An 18799-nucleotide genomic window follows, 5' to 3' on the forward strand; every position below is an offset into this window, starting at 1 on the left:
TCCATCCGCATAATCGAGGAGCAGGTCGATTTGTTTCTCAGTGCAATCGCTGTGGGATCTTAATTCTACTGACCGATGTTCTATAAATTTAAAATATTTTGCCTTGCCTAAATTCTGTAGCTCTCTACATTCTAAAACTTTTGCCGTTGTCAAGTGCCAAATTCTTAGAATTTCGCCATCCCTAAATTTTCTTGTTCGATGCCTCTTTAAATTCTAAGAATTTTTCAGCCATTAATCTGCCTCCTGGCCAGACGTGTTTTTCGATGCCACATATGTCACTGAAAAAGTTGAAAAATCGGAATTTTAAAAGCAAACTTCCTACTTTTCATCAAATAAATTTTATCGATTAGCAGTGCTATGGAAGCATTAAAACATTTATGTAATAAATACACAAATACTTCAGAAACATTTTTTTCTCTCTACTGAAGAAAGGCCTGTCTCTGACTACCTGCGAATTTGATTAAGTTTTATCCAAAATCTACGTCAAAGCATTTCTTTTTGGCCTAATATTAAATTTTACATTGGCATGTTCCTGTCCCTGCTTGATGTTGACAAGATTTATTCAAAACTTACTGTTCTTATTTTTTATTTTAAAACAAACAATTTAAATGGAAATCCTCAGCTTGCTTTTATTTATTTAAATAATAACATTTGATAATGTGAATTGAGATCAAGAAGTAATTTGCGTATTTGAACCCAAAAAAATGTTAAACACCAATTTTGAAGCTTTTATTTTGGTTTGTGGTTTTCTCTGTGCATAATGTGGGCGTGAGTAAGTTTTTCTTAGAATGTCCTCCACGGAGGCATTCCTCCCTTTAGGCAGATAGCTCTCGCGTGCTTTGAAGGTGTTTTTTTTTTGGGGGGGGGTTTGCTTTATTTTTCCTTCAAAGCACGCGAGAGCTATCTGCCTAAAGGGAGGAATGCCTCCGTGGAGGACATTCTAAGAAAAACTTACTCGCGGCCACATTATGCACAGAGAAAACCACAAAAATTCCACTTTGAAAGCTAAAAGTGTCTAATTTTTTTGAGCGAGATTTTCCTAACAATGAATTTTAGCAATTTAATATAAGTGCTATATTTAATTAAGAATTAAAACAATGTTCTTTTGTGGTTAACGTAAGGTAACTCTTTCTGTCAAAAATAATCATATGAAAATGCACCGAATTTCAGTACCATGTAATTTAGTTCGGAAACTGAGAGGTATCTGTGACTTCTTGTCTATATGTAGAAAATTTTTAATAAGGTTATTATAACTGAAATTTGTTTCAAAATATTCAATATTTCATAACTTCTATCAACCAATAAATGCGATAAAGGTAAACTCATCTTTTATAAATATGAAACAAGATAAACGAAATAAATTTGTGATAAAATGAATTACAAACATTATGTCGAAATGACTGACACTGAGCATGTGTTTGTTATTTTAATAGTAATTTAATTATCAATTACATGTAGCTTTCAATAGAAATTGGGTATTTTAAGCCTCTTATAAATTTTTTCTTAGCGTTAAAGCTCGATAACATGAATCAAAAGCAGAAAATTAGTTAAACTACACTGTCTCACTAGTCGTAAGATTATATTACTGAAATATGCATATAAAAACAAATTAACATTCTATAAACGTACATTAAAATACCGAAACGCAATAAAAATCAATAACATTTATACTTAAAAAGCAACAAAGCCGGGCTCATGTGAATCACTAGAAGAGGCGCCAAATTGGCTATACGAATTCGAAAATTACCTTAATTATTAGAGGAAATAGGCTTCGTCAAACTTAAATCAATAAAACAAACCAAAAAAATTGCAAGAAAACCTGGAAATTAATGCAATATGCATTTCAGTGTTATTTCTTATTTATCAAAAACGAATTTTTTAACGTTTTCATTTGAAAATTATAAATAATTGGCTACATTATTTCTCTGAATTTATAAAACTACGATTAAAAAATACTTTAAGAATTATGGTATAATTATGCTATAAGAGTTACGACATTTTGATTTAATACAATTACTTTTGCTTAATACAAGTGTAGTTATTTTTATATTTATATGGACGCGCATTGACCTTTCTGCCTCGGGTGAAAAATTATCTTGGCACGGCTCTGATAAGCAATTAAGATTAGAAATATGCACAAAATTAGTAACAAGGCAATACAAAACTTCCTTTTCTGTTTTGGATTTCCAGAAAAAAATATCTTTTTTCGTCTAACCAAAGCATGGACAAAAAACGTGTTCCTTCCTCCGTAAGGGCAAAAGCAGCCCATCTGCTTACTCGCCTCTAGGCGGTAATCAAAGGACAGTAGGAAACCAACACTTAAGTGAAACGACTTGTTGATCGCCCTACAAGGAGGGGGAAAGAAAATCTAACAAAGGCCGTTTTCAGGACAATTTTGGTTCACACTAAATGAAAAAAAATTGTAAACATGGTTAATTTTTACTGCAGTTTTCGAGACGTAAATAGATTTGAATGCGAGCCGCCCGGTGGGTTAACAGACTTTACTGCCAGGGCAGTGTCGTCTGCATAACAGGCCAAAATAGCGTTATTTTGAGATGCTTGAGGAAAGTCAGCAGCATAAAATAGATACATATAAGGTCCTAGAACTGACCCTTGTGGAATACCGCTATGGATATTTCTAGACGAGGAGATAGCACCGTTCACACAAACACAAAAAGTCCGGTTTGTAATGAAGGAGTGAATTTTCAAGATCATTTCTCGGTCCACGTTAGCAGTAATTAATTTGGATATGAACCCCTCATGCCAGATGCGGTCGAAGGCTTTCGCCACGTCCAACATGAGGAGAGCAACACTTTGTTTGTTATGCAAAGCAGGGCCACAAAAGTCAGTAATGCGTAACAATTGCTTCGTAGTAGAAAGGTGCTGGCGGAAACCAAATTGTTCCGGAGGCAGCATGTTTAGATAGGATTGCATACGTGAGAGAATAATGCTCTCATAAATTTTTCCGAGCACAGGCAGGAGACTAATAGGTCGATAGCCATCTGGTTTCGTGTGGTCCTTTCCGGGTTTAGGAATTAAAATAATTTTTGCACTTTTCCACTGCTGTGGAAAGTAGCAGTTAAATAAAGACGCATTTAAAATGCTAGTGAAATTCGCTACTGCACAGGGAGGTAACATTTTAACTGCAGCATTAGAAATGCCATCATTTCCGGAAGCTTTGCGTGATTTGAGATTTTTAATAATTTGAGACACTTCTACAGGGGTAGCAAATTTGGGAATATTTCGTGCTGGGGGGGGCATTTAGCCAATCTTTCACATGAGTAAGGGTGAAAAGTTCAAAGTTTCTGTCCACAAGCCAATCATTTGGCGTAAATTGTAGTTCCAAATGCGAGGCGAAAACATTTGCTTTATCTTCATTTGAAAGGGCAACAACTCCGTTGTGGAAGATGGGACGATTGGTAACAAAATTTGCTTTGAGGTTTTTTATTAAAGTCCAAAGAGATTCGTCACGGAAATCTAAGTTGCACATTTTTTCACCCCAAAGTTCGTCCTTTTGTTGCTTCACAGCAGTTTTGATGTCCCGGTTTAGGCAATTTATCGCCCTTTTGGCGACAGGATCCCAGGTAATGTTGTAAATTTTTCTGAGGCGATTTCTATGCCTCATCATTTGACGTATTTTAGGCGGCAGTCGGAAGAGCGTATTTGTATTTACAACTGTATCACTAGCATTTTCAATAGCCCTTTGAATTTTTGAGGTAAATGAGGATACTGCAGAGTCGATGTTATCAACACAGTTCAAATTTCTGACATCAAGAACACTGTCTTTCATGAAGAGTTCATAGCGCTGCCAGTCAGTAATTTTCCCAGTGGAAGCAGTATTATTTTTGTTCACTCCTAAAGTAGCAATGATAGCAATTCACTGCTAAAGTAGCAATATTTTTGTTCACTCCTAAAGTAGCAAGAAGTGATCCGAGGATAGTTCGTGCAATACTTCAAGCTTGATAGGGATAGCTGTGGTGGACAAGACAATCCAGAATCACATCCAGAATGTCGGAATATTCTATTCTGTCCGGGCGATAAGTGTATTCGTTCGGTGTGTAAATAACAACAGGATGGCTTAAGATGTAATTTTGTAGAGTTTTACCGTTTGTATTTCCTTTACGGCAATTCCATGCGATGCTCTTAGCATTTAGGTCTCCTGCCAGGATCGTAGGAGTATCACGAGGAAGGATTGAGTCTAGTAGGTTATAAGTTAACACATTATGCGGTGGATTATAAAAAGCACTGAAATAAATATTTTTGTACACCGGAAGGGTAATGCACACTATAATCAGCTCGCAACCAAAGTCTTTACAATCTTTAACTAGGCAAGATGGTAAATTTCTCTTCACATAGATGGCGACACATCCGCCTCGATGGCTAGTTCTATTACAGCGATAGATTCTGTAGTTGGAGATATTCAGACTCTAACATCTTTGAGCATGTGTCTCAGTAATGAGCGCGAAGTCAATATCGTGCTCGTACATAAATTCTTGCAGTTCTGAGATTTTATTGCGGAGACTTTTTGAATTCCACACCATGAAGCGGATTAAATTTGCGTTATTAGTGTGTTGGCCCATTATCTGAGATCACATTTTCTTGAGGTAGAGCGTTTTTTTCTTGGGTTAGTTGCTTGAAGAGCAGGGTAAGTCCAGAATTTTGAATAATTGCGACAAAGCTTTTAAGTTCATGCAGAATGGTTTTAGCTTCGCTTACCGCTTCAGAGGCAAGTCCACTGGCTAAGGCTTGCGAGTAGGATTTGTTACTGATTATTCGATCTGCATAAAATGATGGCTGAACGTGAGCTTTAGGCTTTGGAAACTTTTCACAACCACGAAAGTTCGCAGTGTGTCCAGTCATCTTACAATTCGCACACGTAGGGGGAGTATTCTTGTCTTTTTTACATAAAAACGATTGATGAGCATCCCCACACTTAACGCACCGAGGTTCATGGTTCATGGTGTCTGAGCATGGTGAACTCCCTGGCACCGGAAACACTGCAGGGGTCCAGCTCTACCTCGGTATCTTTCTACTTTAATCCTCATTCCTAGGATGAATTCTTCGTCGAAGATATTTTTACTTTTTTCCCTACGATCCAGGGTGATCAAGAAGAGAGGCATATTTATGACTTTTCTGTCTCGTCTTCGTTTGAGTTGATTCACTCTGATGATGCTATAACCTTTTTGAGTTCAACACTCAGCAATTTCGCTTTCGTCCGTGTCATTGGGGAGATCTCTAATAACAGCCTTAACATATTTGTTTTCAGGCAATTCGAAGCAGTGATATCGAATACCTTTGTCTTTGAAGACCTGTATGATTTGTTTATAAAGCGCAGGGGATTTGGATTGGATTTTAAATCCACTCTGAATTAATCGACCAAAGTAATCCTTTTCAGCCTGCAGATTATAGCCGATGAGGAGTGCTTTGACTTCTGAAAATTTGAATCTTTCATCTTTAACCATGATAGGCGGTGGTTTTCTTGAGCTCGTGATTGGTCGATGGTAGCGTCAGCATTGGTTGCGGACTGGGAGAAGTGTCCATGACGTTATTTTTTGGTGTTTCGGTAGCCGGATCTGCGATCTGTACTTCTGGGGCTGTATCCATATTATCAGAAGTTGTTTCCGTGGTCGGCTCAGCTGTCGAATCAGAGGAATCCGTCAGGGTAGGCTTTCGAAAGGGTTTTCTTGGTCTTCTAGTAATATCTCCTTTAGGACCTGAGTCCGTATCGGAGCTGTCTTCATCCAATGCTTTATATTTTTTCGACTGCTCTTCATCTGAGCGCGCAGGGCTGCTGGCTCGTCTGGCATTAGTTTTGTTGATTCCAGTTATTGAAGAATCGTTGTCATTAACCTTAGGAGCAGAGATGTTTGGTTTGGGAAGAGAAGTAGAAGAACGATCAGCGTACAATTCTCTGTCGATGAAAAGTTTGAGACGACGAAGGAATTTAAGGTCTCGCGCATCTTTAGATGAGAGAGATCCATCAGCTTCTTCGACGCATTCTAAGTTGGTAATCTCAGCGGCAATAAAATCAACCATTCGATCCATGGTGGAGCGGATGGCAGAGAATATAGCAACGGGGAAAGCAATCAGAGTCTAATGCAATGCCGGCCTACTGTTACAGCGGCCTGCACTCTGATCAGGTTAGTAAAAGAAGAGTTCCAATAGCACAAAATCAGGAGCGAGCAAATGTACGTCTTACACGTACGACAGTCAAAACTCGAATCCACGAGTGCATTCTAAAATAACTAACTGCGTCGCGGTTTTCGAGACAAATGAACTTTTTGCGCCGCGTAGCAGTCAAACGGTTAAATGCTTTACGCAAGCTCATTTTATTTTTCCTTCCATAATAAAACGTGTGGAGATTTTCAATTAAAAATTCCGATTCTTAATTTCGCTTAGACTCTAAATAAAATACCTCGTTATGGAAAAACAATCATATAAGCAAAAATTTGTGAGATTAATCATTTGGATCCATAGTTGAGTATCTGCTTGGCATACATATCAAACCAAGCATTCACCTATTTTATATCTCTGACGCCGACTTGGCGAGTCATTATTCATTATATTTTGCTTTCAGCACCGCATGTTTATCAATACATGACAGCTTCAGTAATAACTCATGCTGTGATGTCTAAACTTTTTTTTTATATTAGTAATTGAATAACAAGAGTATAGCAATCTTTTATGCTAACATTACGCTTGGCGATGATTATCGATTTTTAAATGCTCTAAAACAGTGTTTCTCAACCGCTGGTCCGCGAAATATCCAGCTATCTGTCCAAAATCCAAAGTGTCATCGGCCGACCACCGATATTACAATAACAATAATTTACTAGTTTACAAAATAATATGATCGATGATGATTTATTTATGTTAAACAATTGTGCCAATGGGTCGAATCATTAAACTTACCGGTCCTTGGAGTAAATCCAGTTGAGAAACACTGCTCTACGAAATGATGACGACGAAAAATTCAGCAAAAATTTCTTTTCATATGCTAAAAATAGATTTTGTTAATATAATTCAGGCCAAAATATTACATTTAGTGCTATTTTAATTAAGAATAGCTGATATGTTACTCACCATAAACCCAGAAACGGCGGCAGAGTATGTCGGAACCGGACGGCAGAATTTCTGGAAGCACCGAGCGGCAAAATTAAGGGATGAGAAGTTTTTTATGGTTTAGGGAAAGCACCTGAGATCCAAAGTTTAAGCGCGGTGAAAATTTAGAATTTAGACTCTTTGTAGCAGAATTTAGGACCCGTAGAGACACTGCACCAGGCGGTATCTAGCGCCGGCCCTAGATAAAGCCTTAAGTATATGTGGGAGTTTATTTATTCAGGACTCAGATTAGTTTTAAGTATGTGCAAGAAATAAACGTAGGTATAGTAAATAACTAATATAATTCAGGCTTAATTCAGTACGCAGTAGGAGCAAGACAAAATTTAGCGAAACATTTTGAATTTCGTCGCCAATCTTGTGATACACAGCCAATAATGTACAAAGTCCGGCTATTAATTTCCAAGACTCATGGAATAAATCAGAAGAAAAAAAGGTTAAATACATAGCCATTTAATATGATTCAAAGTAATCCCCATCAGCCGTAATGCACGTCTGTGCTCGGCTGTACAAATTTCGGAAAGACGTTTTAAAGTCCTCATTTGGAATGCTCTGTAATAGTGACGTTACAGTTTCCTTGATGGCTTCGACATTCTGAAATCTTGTTCCCTTCAGCGAATTTTTCAGCTTAGGAAACAGGAAAATGTCTGCGGGTGCTAGGTCTGGAGAGTATGGTGGATGCTGCATTTCAACGACACCATGCTGGGCTAAGAATCGCCTCACAGGCAACGAAATGTGCGGGCGGGAATTGTCATGTAGCAGCAGCCAACTCCCATTTTGTTGAAAATGAGGCCTTGCTCTACGAATTCGTTTTCGAAGTCGGTCAAGAAATTCTGCGTAGAACTGTCCATTGACAGTCATGTTAGGAGAAAGAAATTCATGATGAATGAGTCCATCGCAATCGAAGAAAGCGATTAACATGACCTTGATTTTGGACTTTTCAAATCGAAATTTTTTCTGTCTTGGTAAGCTTGGAGACCGCCTTTCGGAGCTTTGACGCTTGGTTTCAGGGTCATATTGATAACACCAAGACTTGTCTACCGTGACTATTCTATCCAGGAACGCAAGGTCAGCATCAGCGTTGTCGATAAGTTCGCCACATGCGTCCAGTCTCAGTTGCTTTTGTTCGTCCCTTAAATGGTGAGGAACGAATCTGGAACAAATCTTGAGTTTGCCTAGGTCTTGCGTCAAAATTCCCCGAACCGTGTCTTTGTCCATGTTCAGTTCATTGGCGAGTATTCGAATAGTCAATCGACGATCACATTTCACCATATCGCGACCTTTTTCAGTTGCTTCCGGCGTGCGTACGGACTGCGGCCGACCTGTGTGTGGATCATCTTCGACGCTTTCGCGGCCGTCCCGAAAGTGTTTAAACCATTCTAAAGTTCTTGAGCGGGATAATGCTTCCTCGCCGTAAACTTGTTTTAACATTTCGTAGGTTTCCGCAGCTGTCTTGCCCAATTGGAAGCAAAATTTAATGTTAATTCTTTGCTCCATTTTCACTTCGACAATAGGAATTTAAGAGCTACGTTTTAATGCGCCTTTCCACGAGAACCACTTACTTCAGAATGGCGCCAGTTGCACTGCACATGCGCAAGAAAACGCTCTTCAATATGCAATCATTAATGCCATCTTCCGACTTTTCGTTCTCCTACAGTTACGTCAGTCCTGGAAATTAATAGCCGGACCTTGTATAACGGACGCTATTAAGCTAAACTAAAATTATCTTTGCTGATTCTAAGGTATTTCTGTTAATGTAGCAGACTGCGCTGCTCCCTAATCTTCTAATTTGATGGAGCTGATTGTTTTTTGCAGACTGTTATTATTACGGCAATTTTATAAAAATTAAGCTTGAACTTTCGATTATGTCGAAAAGAGTTTCCAATTCTGGGGCTGTCTAAGGATCTACAAAGTGAAACCATGTTTCAATGTCCAGTAAACAAAAAGTGGAATTGCTGCAAAAAATGAATAAAGGCATATCCGTCTCAAAATTATGCGAGGAGTATGGTATTAGAAAGTCGACTGTATATGACATAAGAAAAAAGGGAGAAAGTGCAGAATGACCCACTGCTTGGCGCGTTTTTAAGAATAGCACAAACTCTGTATCCATGTACACATCGACCTATTTTCACTTTAAAAAAATATCCCAGAATTGCACAAAAATGGCATTGCGCACTCCCTTTATCCATGCACACATCGACCAATTTTCATTTAAAAAGTCAAAGGAAATTGACAAAAATCCAATTCCTCTTACTCTTGTAAAAAGCGCCAAATAAATAAGTGGGCGATTCTGCACCCGAAAAAAGGAACTTTTAGAATTTTTTGTGGAAGCAACTTAAACAAATTACATTGAAAGAAGTTTTCAATAAAGTAAGCAAATAAATATTAATCTTTTTTTTCTTGTAAATTTTACTACCAGTAGTAAGCCACGGTACTCGTCCGGTGGAAGTGACTTCACAGAAAAGGGACGTGACCAGTATCCAGAGGGACCTGTAATGCGAAAGGTGGTTCTAATTCTAAATGAATTGAAATACTTCAACAATCTACAAAAATAATCATTTTATTTACAAAGCAACCTGGATTGCACCGAAGGTTCACTGCTCACTGACTACGTCGCAAACTAAAAAAACTAACATTCTTTTTCAGAAGCGAAGCGCCCTCTAACGGCGATACATAAATCATTTGGGGGATTTTTCCACACTCCCCACCTGATAATTTTTGCAAAAATTATCACTATTTCAGCATACAAATAATAAAATATAAGAAAGCAACTTACATATCAAATACATTCAACTGATGTAAATATAAACTGCAAAAGGAAATTCTATAAAATAAACAAATATAGTTAACTGCATCAACTCAAATGTTACTCAATACGTAAATATTAATTCAAATTACAAACAGTAAATTATTAGTAATAACTAAACTAATTATCTAAAATTAATGTTAGTGAATATGAAATATAAGAAATAAAATTAAAAGGTTACAAATTTAGTTCATTTTCAGTCTGATAGTTCAAGGGGGTATATCAATTGCACAGGTCTCTTAAGGTCCCCTTTTTTAGTTTTTACCATACATGATCGTACAAGACCATCACGTCCTTTGAAGACTTGAATTACTCGACCTAAATCCCAGAGGAACTTAGATTTAGATGTTCCTTCAAGTAAAACTATATTACAAATTTTAAGATTTTTCTTGGCTTCTGGTGTACCAAAGAAGTGAGCATTTCTCAACTCAAGAAGATACTGATTTTTCCATTTTTTCCAGAACTGTTTTATAAGTGTTGTTTGATATTCTTTTCGTTTTATTAGACTCTTTCTTGCTGGAGAGTTATTCAGGATCTCAGCAAAGTTGTATGAATATTCATCCTTATGTCCAATCAATAGAAAATCAGCTGGTGCAAGCGGTTCAGGTTCATGTAAATCGTTGTAAACGTAGGTCAAAGGACGTCTATTCACAATATTTTCGACCTCTGTCAACACACTCATAAATTCTTCAAAATTCAATTGAGCTCTGCCTAATATCTTTTTCAACGGTTCCTTTATGGTTTTCATAAGGCGTTCATAAAAAGCTCCCCACCATGGAGCAAGCTCGACGATAAATTTCCAAGTCAAGCCTTCATTTGCTAGAAAATTTTGAAAGTCTGTACCTTTAATTATGCTGTAAAAATACTGTAAATCTTTGGCAGCATATTTGAAAGTTTTCGCGTTATCTGAATAAAAGGTGCGACAGTTTCCTCTTCTCGAAATGAAACGTCTGAGAGCCAAAATGAATTTGTTTGCAGACATATTGGAAATGAGTTCTAGATGTAACGCTCGTGTAACAGCGAACGTAAACAATACGATGTATGATTTCTGAATTTCGTTTCCAGACCTGATGTAAACTGGACCTGTGAAATCCACGCCTGTAACATAGAAAGGTGGAGTTTCAACAATTCGATCTTTAGGTAACTGAGCTGCCATTTGTTTCGCTGGTTTTACTGCGTATTTCCGACAAATTAAACAGTTCCCTAAGACTTTCTTTACCAACTGACGGCCTTTAGGAATCCAAAATTTCTGTCTTAGTTTGGCTAAAGTTGCTGCAACTCCCGCATGCAGAACGTTATTATGTTCCCTTTTTACAATTAATTCAGTAAATTTGGAATCTTTAGGAAGAACTGGATGTTTCTCGTCAACTGTATATTCGGTTTCTTCTAATCTTCCCTTAATTCGAAGAATTTCATTTTCATCAAGAAACGGTGCCAAGCTGAATATATCAGAGCTTGGAGAAATTGACTTGTTAGACTGAAGAGCCTTAATTTCAGGTGTGAAGAAATCCATCTGGGCTTTACGAACACAAAAAATTTCAGTGTCCTGAATTTCAAAAGCACTTAATGTTCCACTATTAGCAGGCAGTTTTCTTGCCTTAGCAACGAAACGTCTAATCCATGCCATAATTCTGAGATATTTCAGCACATTACTGAATTTTGTTATATCCAATAGTTGATCATCTCTTTTCACAACAACGTCATAAACAGATATCTTACTACGGAGTTCTAGTTGCTTATCGTTTCCCACGTCAAACTTCGGTTGAACTGGCCAGTCTATACGTTTGTTTTGTAACCATTCCGGTCCAAACCACCAAAGTGAACAATTTCTTAAATTAGCAACAGTAGTTCCTCGTGATATGAGGTCGGAGGGGTTATCTTTCCCACGGCAATAATGCCAATTATTGCTTTCAGTTAGTTTCTGAATTTCATAAACTCTGTTTTTGATGAAAGATTTAAATCTTTCGGGAGATCCCTGAATCCAAAAATACGTTATTTGAGAATCAGTCCAGTGGAAGGGGATTACTTCGTATTTTAAAGATTTTGCTATTTTATCACTCAATCTAGCGGATAAAAGCGCACCCAAAAGCTCCAATCTAGGAAGTGTAAGGGATTTCAGAGGTGCAACTCTACTCTTGGAAGCAACAAAAACTGTTTGAAAAGTTCCATTGTTCAAAACTATTCTCAGATATACCACGCATCCATAAGCTTTCAAACTAGCATCAGAAAAGCTATGGAGTTCTATTTGTTTCACATCTGCATCTAATATTCCTTCTAAATAGTAGCGGGGAATTCGAGGTGGTTCAGTTCTACAATTTCTTCGTACCAGGCTTTCCATTTATAACTAAGATCAGGTGGAAGTTCATCGTCCCAATCAATTTTGGCAGACCAGATTTTCTGAATCAGACACTTTATTCTTATAGTGAAAGGGCCATAAAATCCGACAGGATCAAAAATACGGCCTGCGGTTTGCAATAGAAAACGTTTTGAGTTGATTGACGAGGAAATGAAATTTGTCAAGTGCTGAGTGTGAAAATAAAAATCATCATTATCCGTATCCCAGTTAATTCCTAACACTTTGATCGGGACAACTTCAGGAGATTTTTGCATCGAAAATTCTTTGCGATGCCAAATATCTTTGAGTTCTTTGGAATTAGTATGCCACTTATGTAGTGACATGCTAGCTTCATTAAAAATGTTCACAATTTCTAAACTTGTTTTCAGGGCTTGTTCTAAATTTTGTTGACCACCAATAATGTCATCAACATACAGGCAGTTCTTTAAGAGTTCTACTGTTTCAGGATATATTTCTGAATATTTTTTAAGGTGATGCTTAATAGTAGCAGCGAGAAGAAAGGGACTAGATTTTACTCCAAACAAAACTCTTGTAAATCTAAAGGTTTTCAAACTTTCATTGTTATCACCGGGATCATCTTTCCAAAAGAATCGTGTAACGTCCCTGTCTTCTTCATTTAACTCTATCTGTAAGAATGCTTGTGTAATGTCCGCTGTAAAGGCTATCAAATTTTGTCTAAATTTTATCAATAAAACAAAAATATCAGGATATAGGTTCGGACCAGTATATAAACAGTCATTTAGAGAGAGTGTTTTTGGTTTATGGGCTGAAGCATCATAAACTATTCTTAGTTTGCTTGTTGCTCTATCATTTCTGATGACTGTTCTATGAGGTAAATAAAATAGGGTTTTATCATTTTGATTGTTTTCTTGAACTGGTTCAATAATATGTTTTAACTCGTAATCCTTTAAAACCTCTGTGTATTGAACAAACAAAGAGTTATCAATTTTAAATTTGTTACTCAATTTCTTAAATCTTTCAAATGCTATATCCCTATTATCTTCCATTAAATGTTTTGAATTCGGTTTCCAAGGTAATTTTACTTGGTATCTGCAGTTCTTATACCTGATATCAGATTCGAAAGATTTCATAATTTCTAAATCAACAGTTTTGCCGTTTTGAGTATCACTTTCCAAACCCAAGTTTTCTAACTTCCAAAACTGTTGTAACTGATCTGATATCAAGTTTTCATTTACAATTACTTTCATAGTTAATAATTCACTATGATCATTATTTACTTTACCCTGCTGTTCTTGCCGAAGATAGCTCGAACTTATTTAATGATACTTAACTTCAGTAAGTGGACTGTAATATTAACAATAACGATTTTATTTTAACAAAAACAACATTATTGAATACTAGCACACGCATGTGCTTATAGTTACCTATGTAACTTAGCTAAGAGCGAGCAACCATATGCTCTTACAGCAAGTCAGAAATCATTCATACTAATACAGCAAAAACGAAATAACTTTAGGGTTACACTAAAGCCAAACTCTGCTTGGCGTAAAACAATGCTGCCAAGCAATACTCTTTCAGACACCGAACATCCCGCCCGGCGTTGAAATATTAATTTCAATACAATAAGTAAAATTCAAAAAAGTAATAAATGTTCATACAATACAAAATGATACAATGTAAATTAATACACAAATTATAATACATGTAATTACAATGTGAAAAGAACAAATATGATAGATTACAATTCAAACCTTCAAATAAACATAAAAATTCGTACATTATTTCTCAATTGGCAGTACAGCAATTTTAGTAACTGCTCGTTTATAAATACCATTTTTGGTTTTGACAGAGACAACTCGCACTAGGTTGTCCTTCCCATAAAACACATCTACAATTCTCCCTAACAACCATTTACAGGTAGGAAGATTTTCTTCCTTAATCACTATCCCCTATTTTAATATTTTGTTTAGCAATCATCCATTTATTTCTTTGAATCAAAGTGCTCAAGTAATTATTAGTCCAGTTCTTCCATATATTTTGTACCAATTTTGTAGTTTTTTGCCATAAACTAAGTCTGTTATTATCTACTTCTGTTAAATTGGGTTCAATTATTGAATTGATCGGTCGACCTATAAGGAAATGACCAGGGGTCAAAACATTTTAAATCATCAATATTAGAAGTTAACGGTGTAAGAGTGTGAGAATTTAAGATTCCCTCTACTTGAACTGTTACTGTCAAAAATTCTTCGTAGGTTAATACTGAATTTCCTACTGTTCGTTTAAAATGAAATTTAAAGGATTTTACTCCTGCTTCAGATAGACCATTAAAATTTGGTGCTCTTGGGGGTATAAACTTCCATTGTATACCTTCCTCGGCTAGAAAATTAGCTAAAGTTCCATTCTGCTTTAGAAAAATACTCATTATTTTTTTTATTTCTGTATTTGCACTAACAAAGTTTTTTGCATTGTCACTAAATATTTTTTTTGGTTTACCTCGTCGGGCAAAGAACCTCTTCAGACAAGCAATGAATGCTTCTGCGGTTAAGTCATTGACAATCTCTAGATGAATTGCTTTTGTCACCATACAAACAAAAATACAAACATATATCTTATGATAGTTACCCTTGCGTTGCCCTTTGTACTTTATCAAAAATGGGCCGCAGTAATCAATAGCACAACAATTAAATGTAAAGTTAATATTAATTCTCTCTTTAGGTAATTCTCCCATTAGTTGTTGAGAAATTATTGGTTTTGCCTTAAAGCAAATTATGCAGCTTTGGACTATCTTTCTAGCTATATTCCTGCCATTAATGGGCCAATAAATTTGTCTAATAGAATTTAATAGTGATAAATAAATAAATATAAGTTCAGTTAACTTATTCTTGGCAGGCAAAATAATGGGATGTCTTTGACTATAACTTAAATTAGAATTCTTTATCCTACCACCTACCCTTAACAGACCTTTTTCATCTAAGAAGGGATCAAAATATTTTAACTTACTCCTTGATGTTATCTGTAGACCTTTCTGCAACGAAGAAATTTCTTCTGCAAAATACCTACCTTGGATATATTTAAGGAGTGTATTCCTTGACAGTTCCATTTCATCTATACTAATACTACCTGTTCGTTTCTCACTTGTGTTCCTACAGTTGTAGATAAATCTGAAAAGTAAACTAAGAATTCGTATTAGTTTCAAGAAATCATTAGTTATTTTTAGGAAGTCATCAAAGAATGAATCAGTTTTTAAAGTCAACAAGGAAGTCGTAACTGGTTTCAGTTCTGAAGAATAAAGCTCATCACTAAGTCCATTTTTATCTTGAAAATTGTCCTTGTTCAAAAAATCAGGACCTTTCCACCACAGCTTGTTAGATCCAAGAGTTGTAGCATCTGATCCTCTGGAAATGATGTCGGCTGGGTTCATTTCTGAAGACACATGTCCCCACTGATAGTTAGAAGTAAGTTGAATTTGTGAGACTCTATTACTCACAAAGGTTTTCAAAAGATGCGGTGATGTATTGATCCAGGCTAAAGCAATGCTTGAATCTGACCAGAGCTTAACGTCATCAATTTTGAGTTTCAAAGCTTCTAAAACCTTTTGCATAAGTTTGGACAGGAGTAGACATGCTGATAGTTCTAATCTAGGAATATTCATAGTCTTGATTGATGCTACACGAGATTTGCTACAAAGAAGTTTACTACAATATTCACCAGGGCTTGTAATGCTTTGAAGATATATCACTGCCCCAAATGCCTTCTCGGAGGCATCCGCAAATCCCTGTAAAATGAGCATTGAAAAGGTCTCCTTTACAATGCAACGAGGTACTTGTATATTTTCTATACTCTGAAGAGTTTTAATAAGCACATTCCATTCATTGGCAAGAGGTGGTGGTAACTGTTCCGCCCAGTCTAGCTTAAGCAACCAAAGTGCTTGCATGAATATCTTTGCCTTGCTAATAATAGGACCGAGTAGGCCTAAAGGATCATATAATCTTGCTATTTGAGATAAAACATCTCTTTTCGTAACATCAGGCTTTTCATTAACAGTAACTTTATATTGCAATGTATCCTTCTTATTATTCCACAACATACCTAACGTCTTCACAGTTGTATTACTATTACGATCAAATGAAAAATTCTGTAAATCAGAGTTCTGAGAATCAAAACTAGTACACCACTTGTGTAGATTCATTCCTCCTCTTTGGAGCAATTCTGTCTCTTTCTGGAGCTGAATGCATTCCATCAAATTCGAAGATCCAGTAAGACAGTCGCCTACATAGAAATCTTCCAAGACCACTTTCGATGCTACAGGAAAATCCTTTTCTTCATCCTTCGCTAGCTGTTGAAGAGTCCTTTGTGCCAAATATGGAGCGCATGCTGTGCCATAAGTTACCGTTTTGAGTCTGTATATTTCTATAGGCTTATCTTCATCTTCCTTCCAAAGTATTTTCTGATATTTGGTCTGCGATGGCAATATTTCAATTTGTCGAAACATCTTCTCAATATCGGCAGTAAATGCATAAATATGCTTTCTAAACCGTATCATGATGGAAAAAAGTTCCTCTTGAATCATTCCACCTTTACATAATATGTCGTTCAATGAACAACCGTTAGTAGTTTTGGCACTAGCGTCGAACACAACGCGTAACTTTGTTGTTTTACTATCAGGTTTCAGCACGCCATGATGAGGAAGAAAATATCCTCCTTCAGTTTCAGAATAGTCTTCCATCCTTTCCATATGATTTAATGATTCATATTCCCTTAAAAATGAAACATAAAGTTCTTTCATTACAGAATCACTCGACAAACGTTTCCACAACTGATTCAGTCTTTTTTCAGCGATTTCCTTTGAATCCCCTAATTGTATGTTTTCACCAATATCTGGCTTGAACGGCAATTTAACCACATATCTTCCATCCGCATGCCGGTAAAATGAGTTTTTAAAAAGTTCGTTGCAATAATTTAATTCAGAATTAACTGTAGATTTAGTTTCATTTACTTCTTCAACTTCCCAGAATGACTTTACTAAGTTATTTAACGAATTAATTTCTGTTGACAAAAAACAATAATTTAAGTCATAATTTTTTACATGTGGAATTCTAACGCTTCCAGAAACTAAAAAGCCGAAGCAGCTGTTTTGAAGAAGTAACTCATTATCTTCTAAACGTATTTTATCTGTTTTTAAAAATTCAAAAAATAATTCCGCACTTAATAATAAATCTACCTTTTTTGCCTTGAAAAACTCATCATCAGCTAACTTTATTCCTTTCGGAATATTTAATTTCGAAATATCAATAGATTTCGATGGTGTCATGTCAGTTATTTTGGGAACAACTAATAGCTCTATTTCCCATTCATTTTCCTTTTTTAAGTTCGATAAACTCGTCTTTATTTGCGATTTAACATTCAAAGTAGTGTTGCCTATTCCACTAACTGGAATAAATGCTCGTTCTTTTTTTATTCCTAATGAGTTCATAACACCTACAGTACAAAAATTAGAAGTCGAAGCTGAATCAAGCACGGCTCTAAAAGGAATTCGTTCATCGTTAACATCGCTGTATTTATTAACACAAATTTAGATTTATTTGCAGCTGCCATCAAAGTTGTGTGTGGGGGGGAGAGGGGCAGTCCTCTTTCCCATTCACTGACGAAAGGTTCAACGTCAATTCATTTTCTTTCGATGATTCATTTTGTTTTTCGTCAATTTTATGTAACAGCGAATGATGTGTGTCTTTCTTACAGACATAACAGCTAAATTTAGCCTTACACTGCGATAATACGTGTGATGGAGAAAGGCATTTAATGCATAATTTATATTCTTTAACAAAATCATACCGCTCAGAAACAGAAATACTCTTAAATTTCGAACAATGATAAATTGGGTGTGGTTCTTTACACATAATACACTTTCGAAAAGGGTTTGTTTTAGTTACCAAGGATTTTGAATTTCTAGAGCGACTTAATTGATTTGATACTTTAGTAGCATAGCTCTGCTTAGGAAAACTAACTTTGTTTATTTCTTCAAGAATGCGAATTCTTTCTTCGAGAAATTCTAAAAATTCATCAAGTTTGGGAATTTCATTTGATTTTACGTTTAGTTCAAATGCTTTCCTAGATTCTCTATCTAATTTATGCAATAAAATATTTAATATCAAAACATCAGATAAATTATTTCTATCAAATTCTAATACACTTAAAGATCTCAAACATCTTTTAACATTATCTACCAGTGATCTCAACTGAGAAGGTGAGTCATTTATTTTTTCAAAGTTCAACAAATTATTGATAAAGGCATCAACTACTGCTCTTTTGTTTTCATATCTGCTTTCAAGTGCAGAAAATAGCGACTCAAATGTATCCTGACATGATTCTAACATTTTTGCTTCACCTTTAAGTGATGCTTTCAAATAAAATAGTTTCTCAGTATCATTTAAATTATTATTATTACCAATCATAGACATAAATTGCACTTTAAATTTTTTAAAATCTTCATATTTACCATAAAATTGAGGAAGAGGTAAATCAGGCAGTTTAAAATTTGATTTAGAAACAGTTTTGGT

General features: G+C 35.9%; 1 protein-coding gene across 1 annotated transcript; it reads right to left on the reverse strand.

Moving 5' to 3' along the window:
• Positions 1–7572: 7572 nt before the first annotated feature.
• Positions 7573–8616, reverse strand: LOC146994482 (histone-lysine N-methyltransferase SETMAR-like). Its single transcript, XM_085826387.1, has one exon. The coding sequence runs from the start codon at positions 8614–8616 to the stop codon at positions 7573–7575; it is 1044 nt and encodes a 347-aa protein (XP_085682513.1).
• Positions 8617–18799: the final 10183 nt, after the last annotated feature.

This window comes from Stegodyphus dumicola, chromosome 11, assembly GCF_044657685.1.
Source record: "Stegodyphus dumicola isolate Sdum_Otavi_A_Nest chromosome 11, ASM4465768v1".
NCBI classification, from domain to species: domain Eukaryota; kingdom Metazoa; phylum Arthropoda; class Arachnida; order Araneae; family Eresidae; genus Stegodyphus; species Stegodyphus dumicola.

Bases quoted from the DNA above. Each gene is read 5' to 3' on its own strand.
- LOC146994482 (XM_085826387.1), bottom strand. From the start codon at position 8,616: ATGGAGCAAAGAATTAACATTAAATTTTGCTTCCAATTGGGCAAGACA.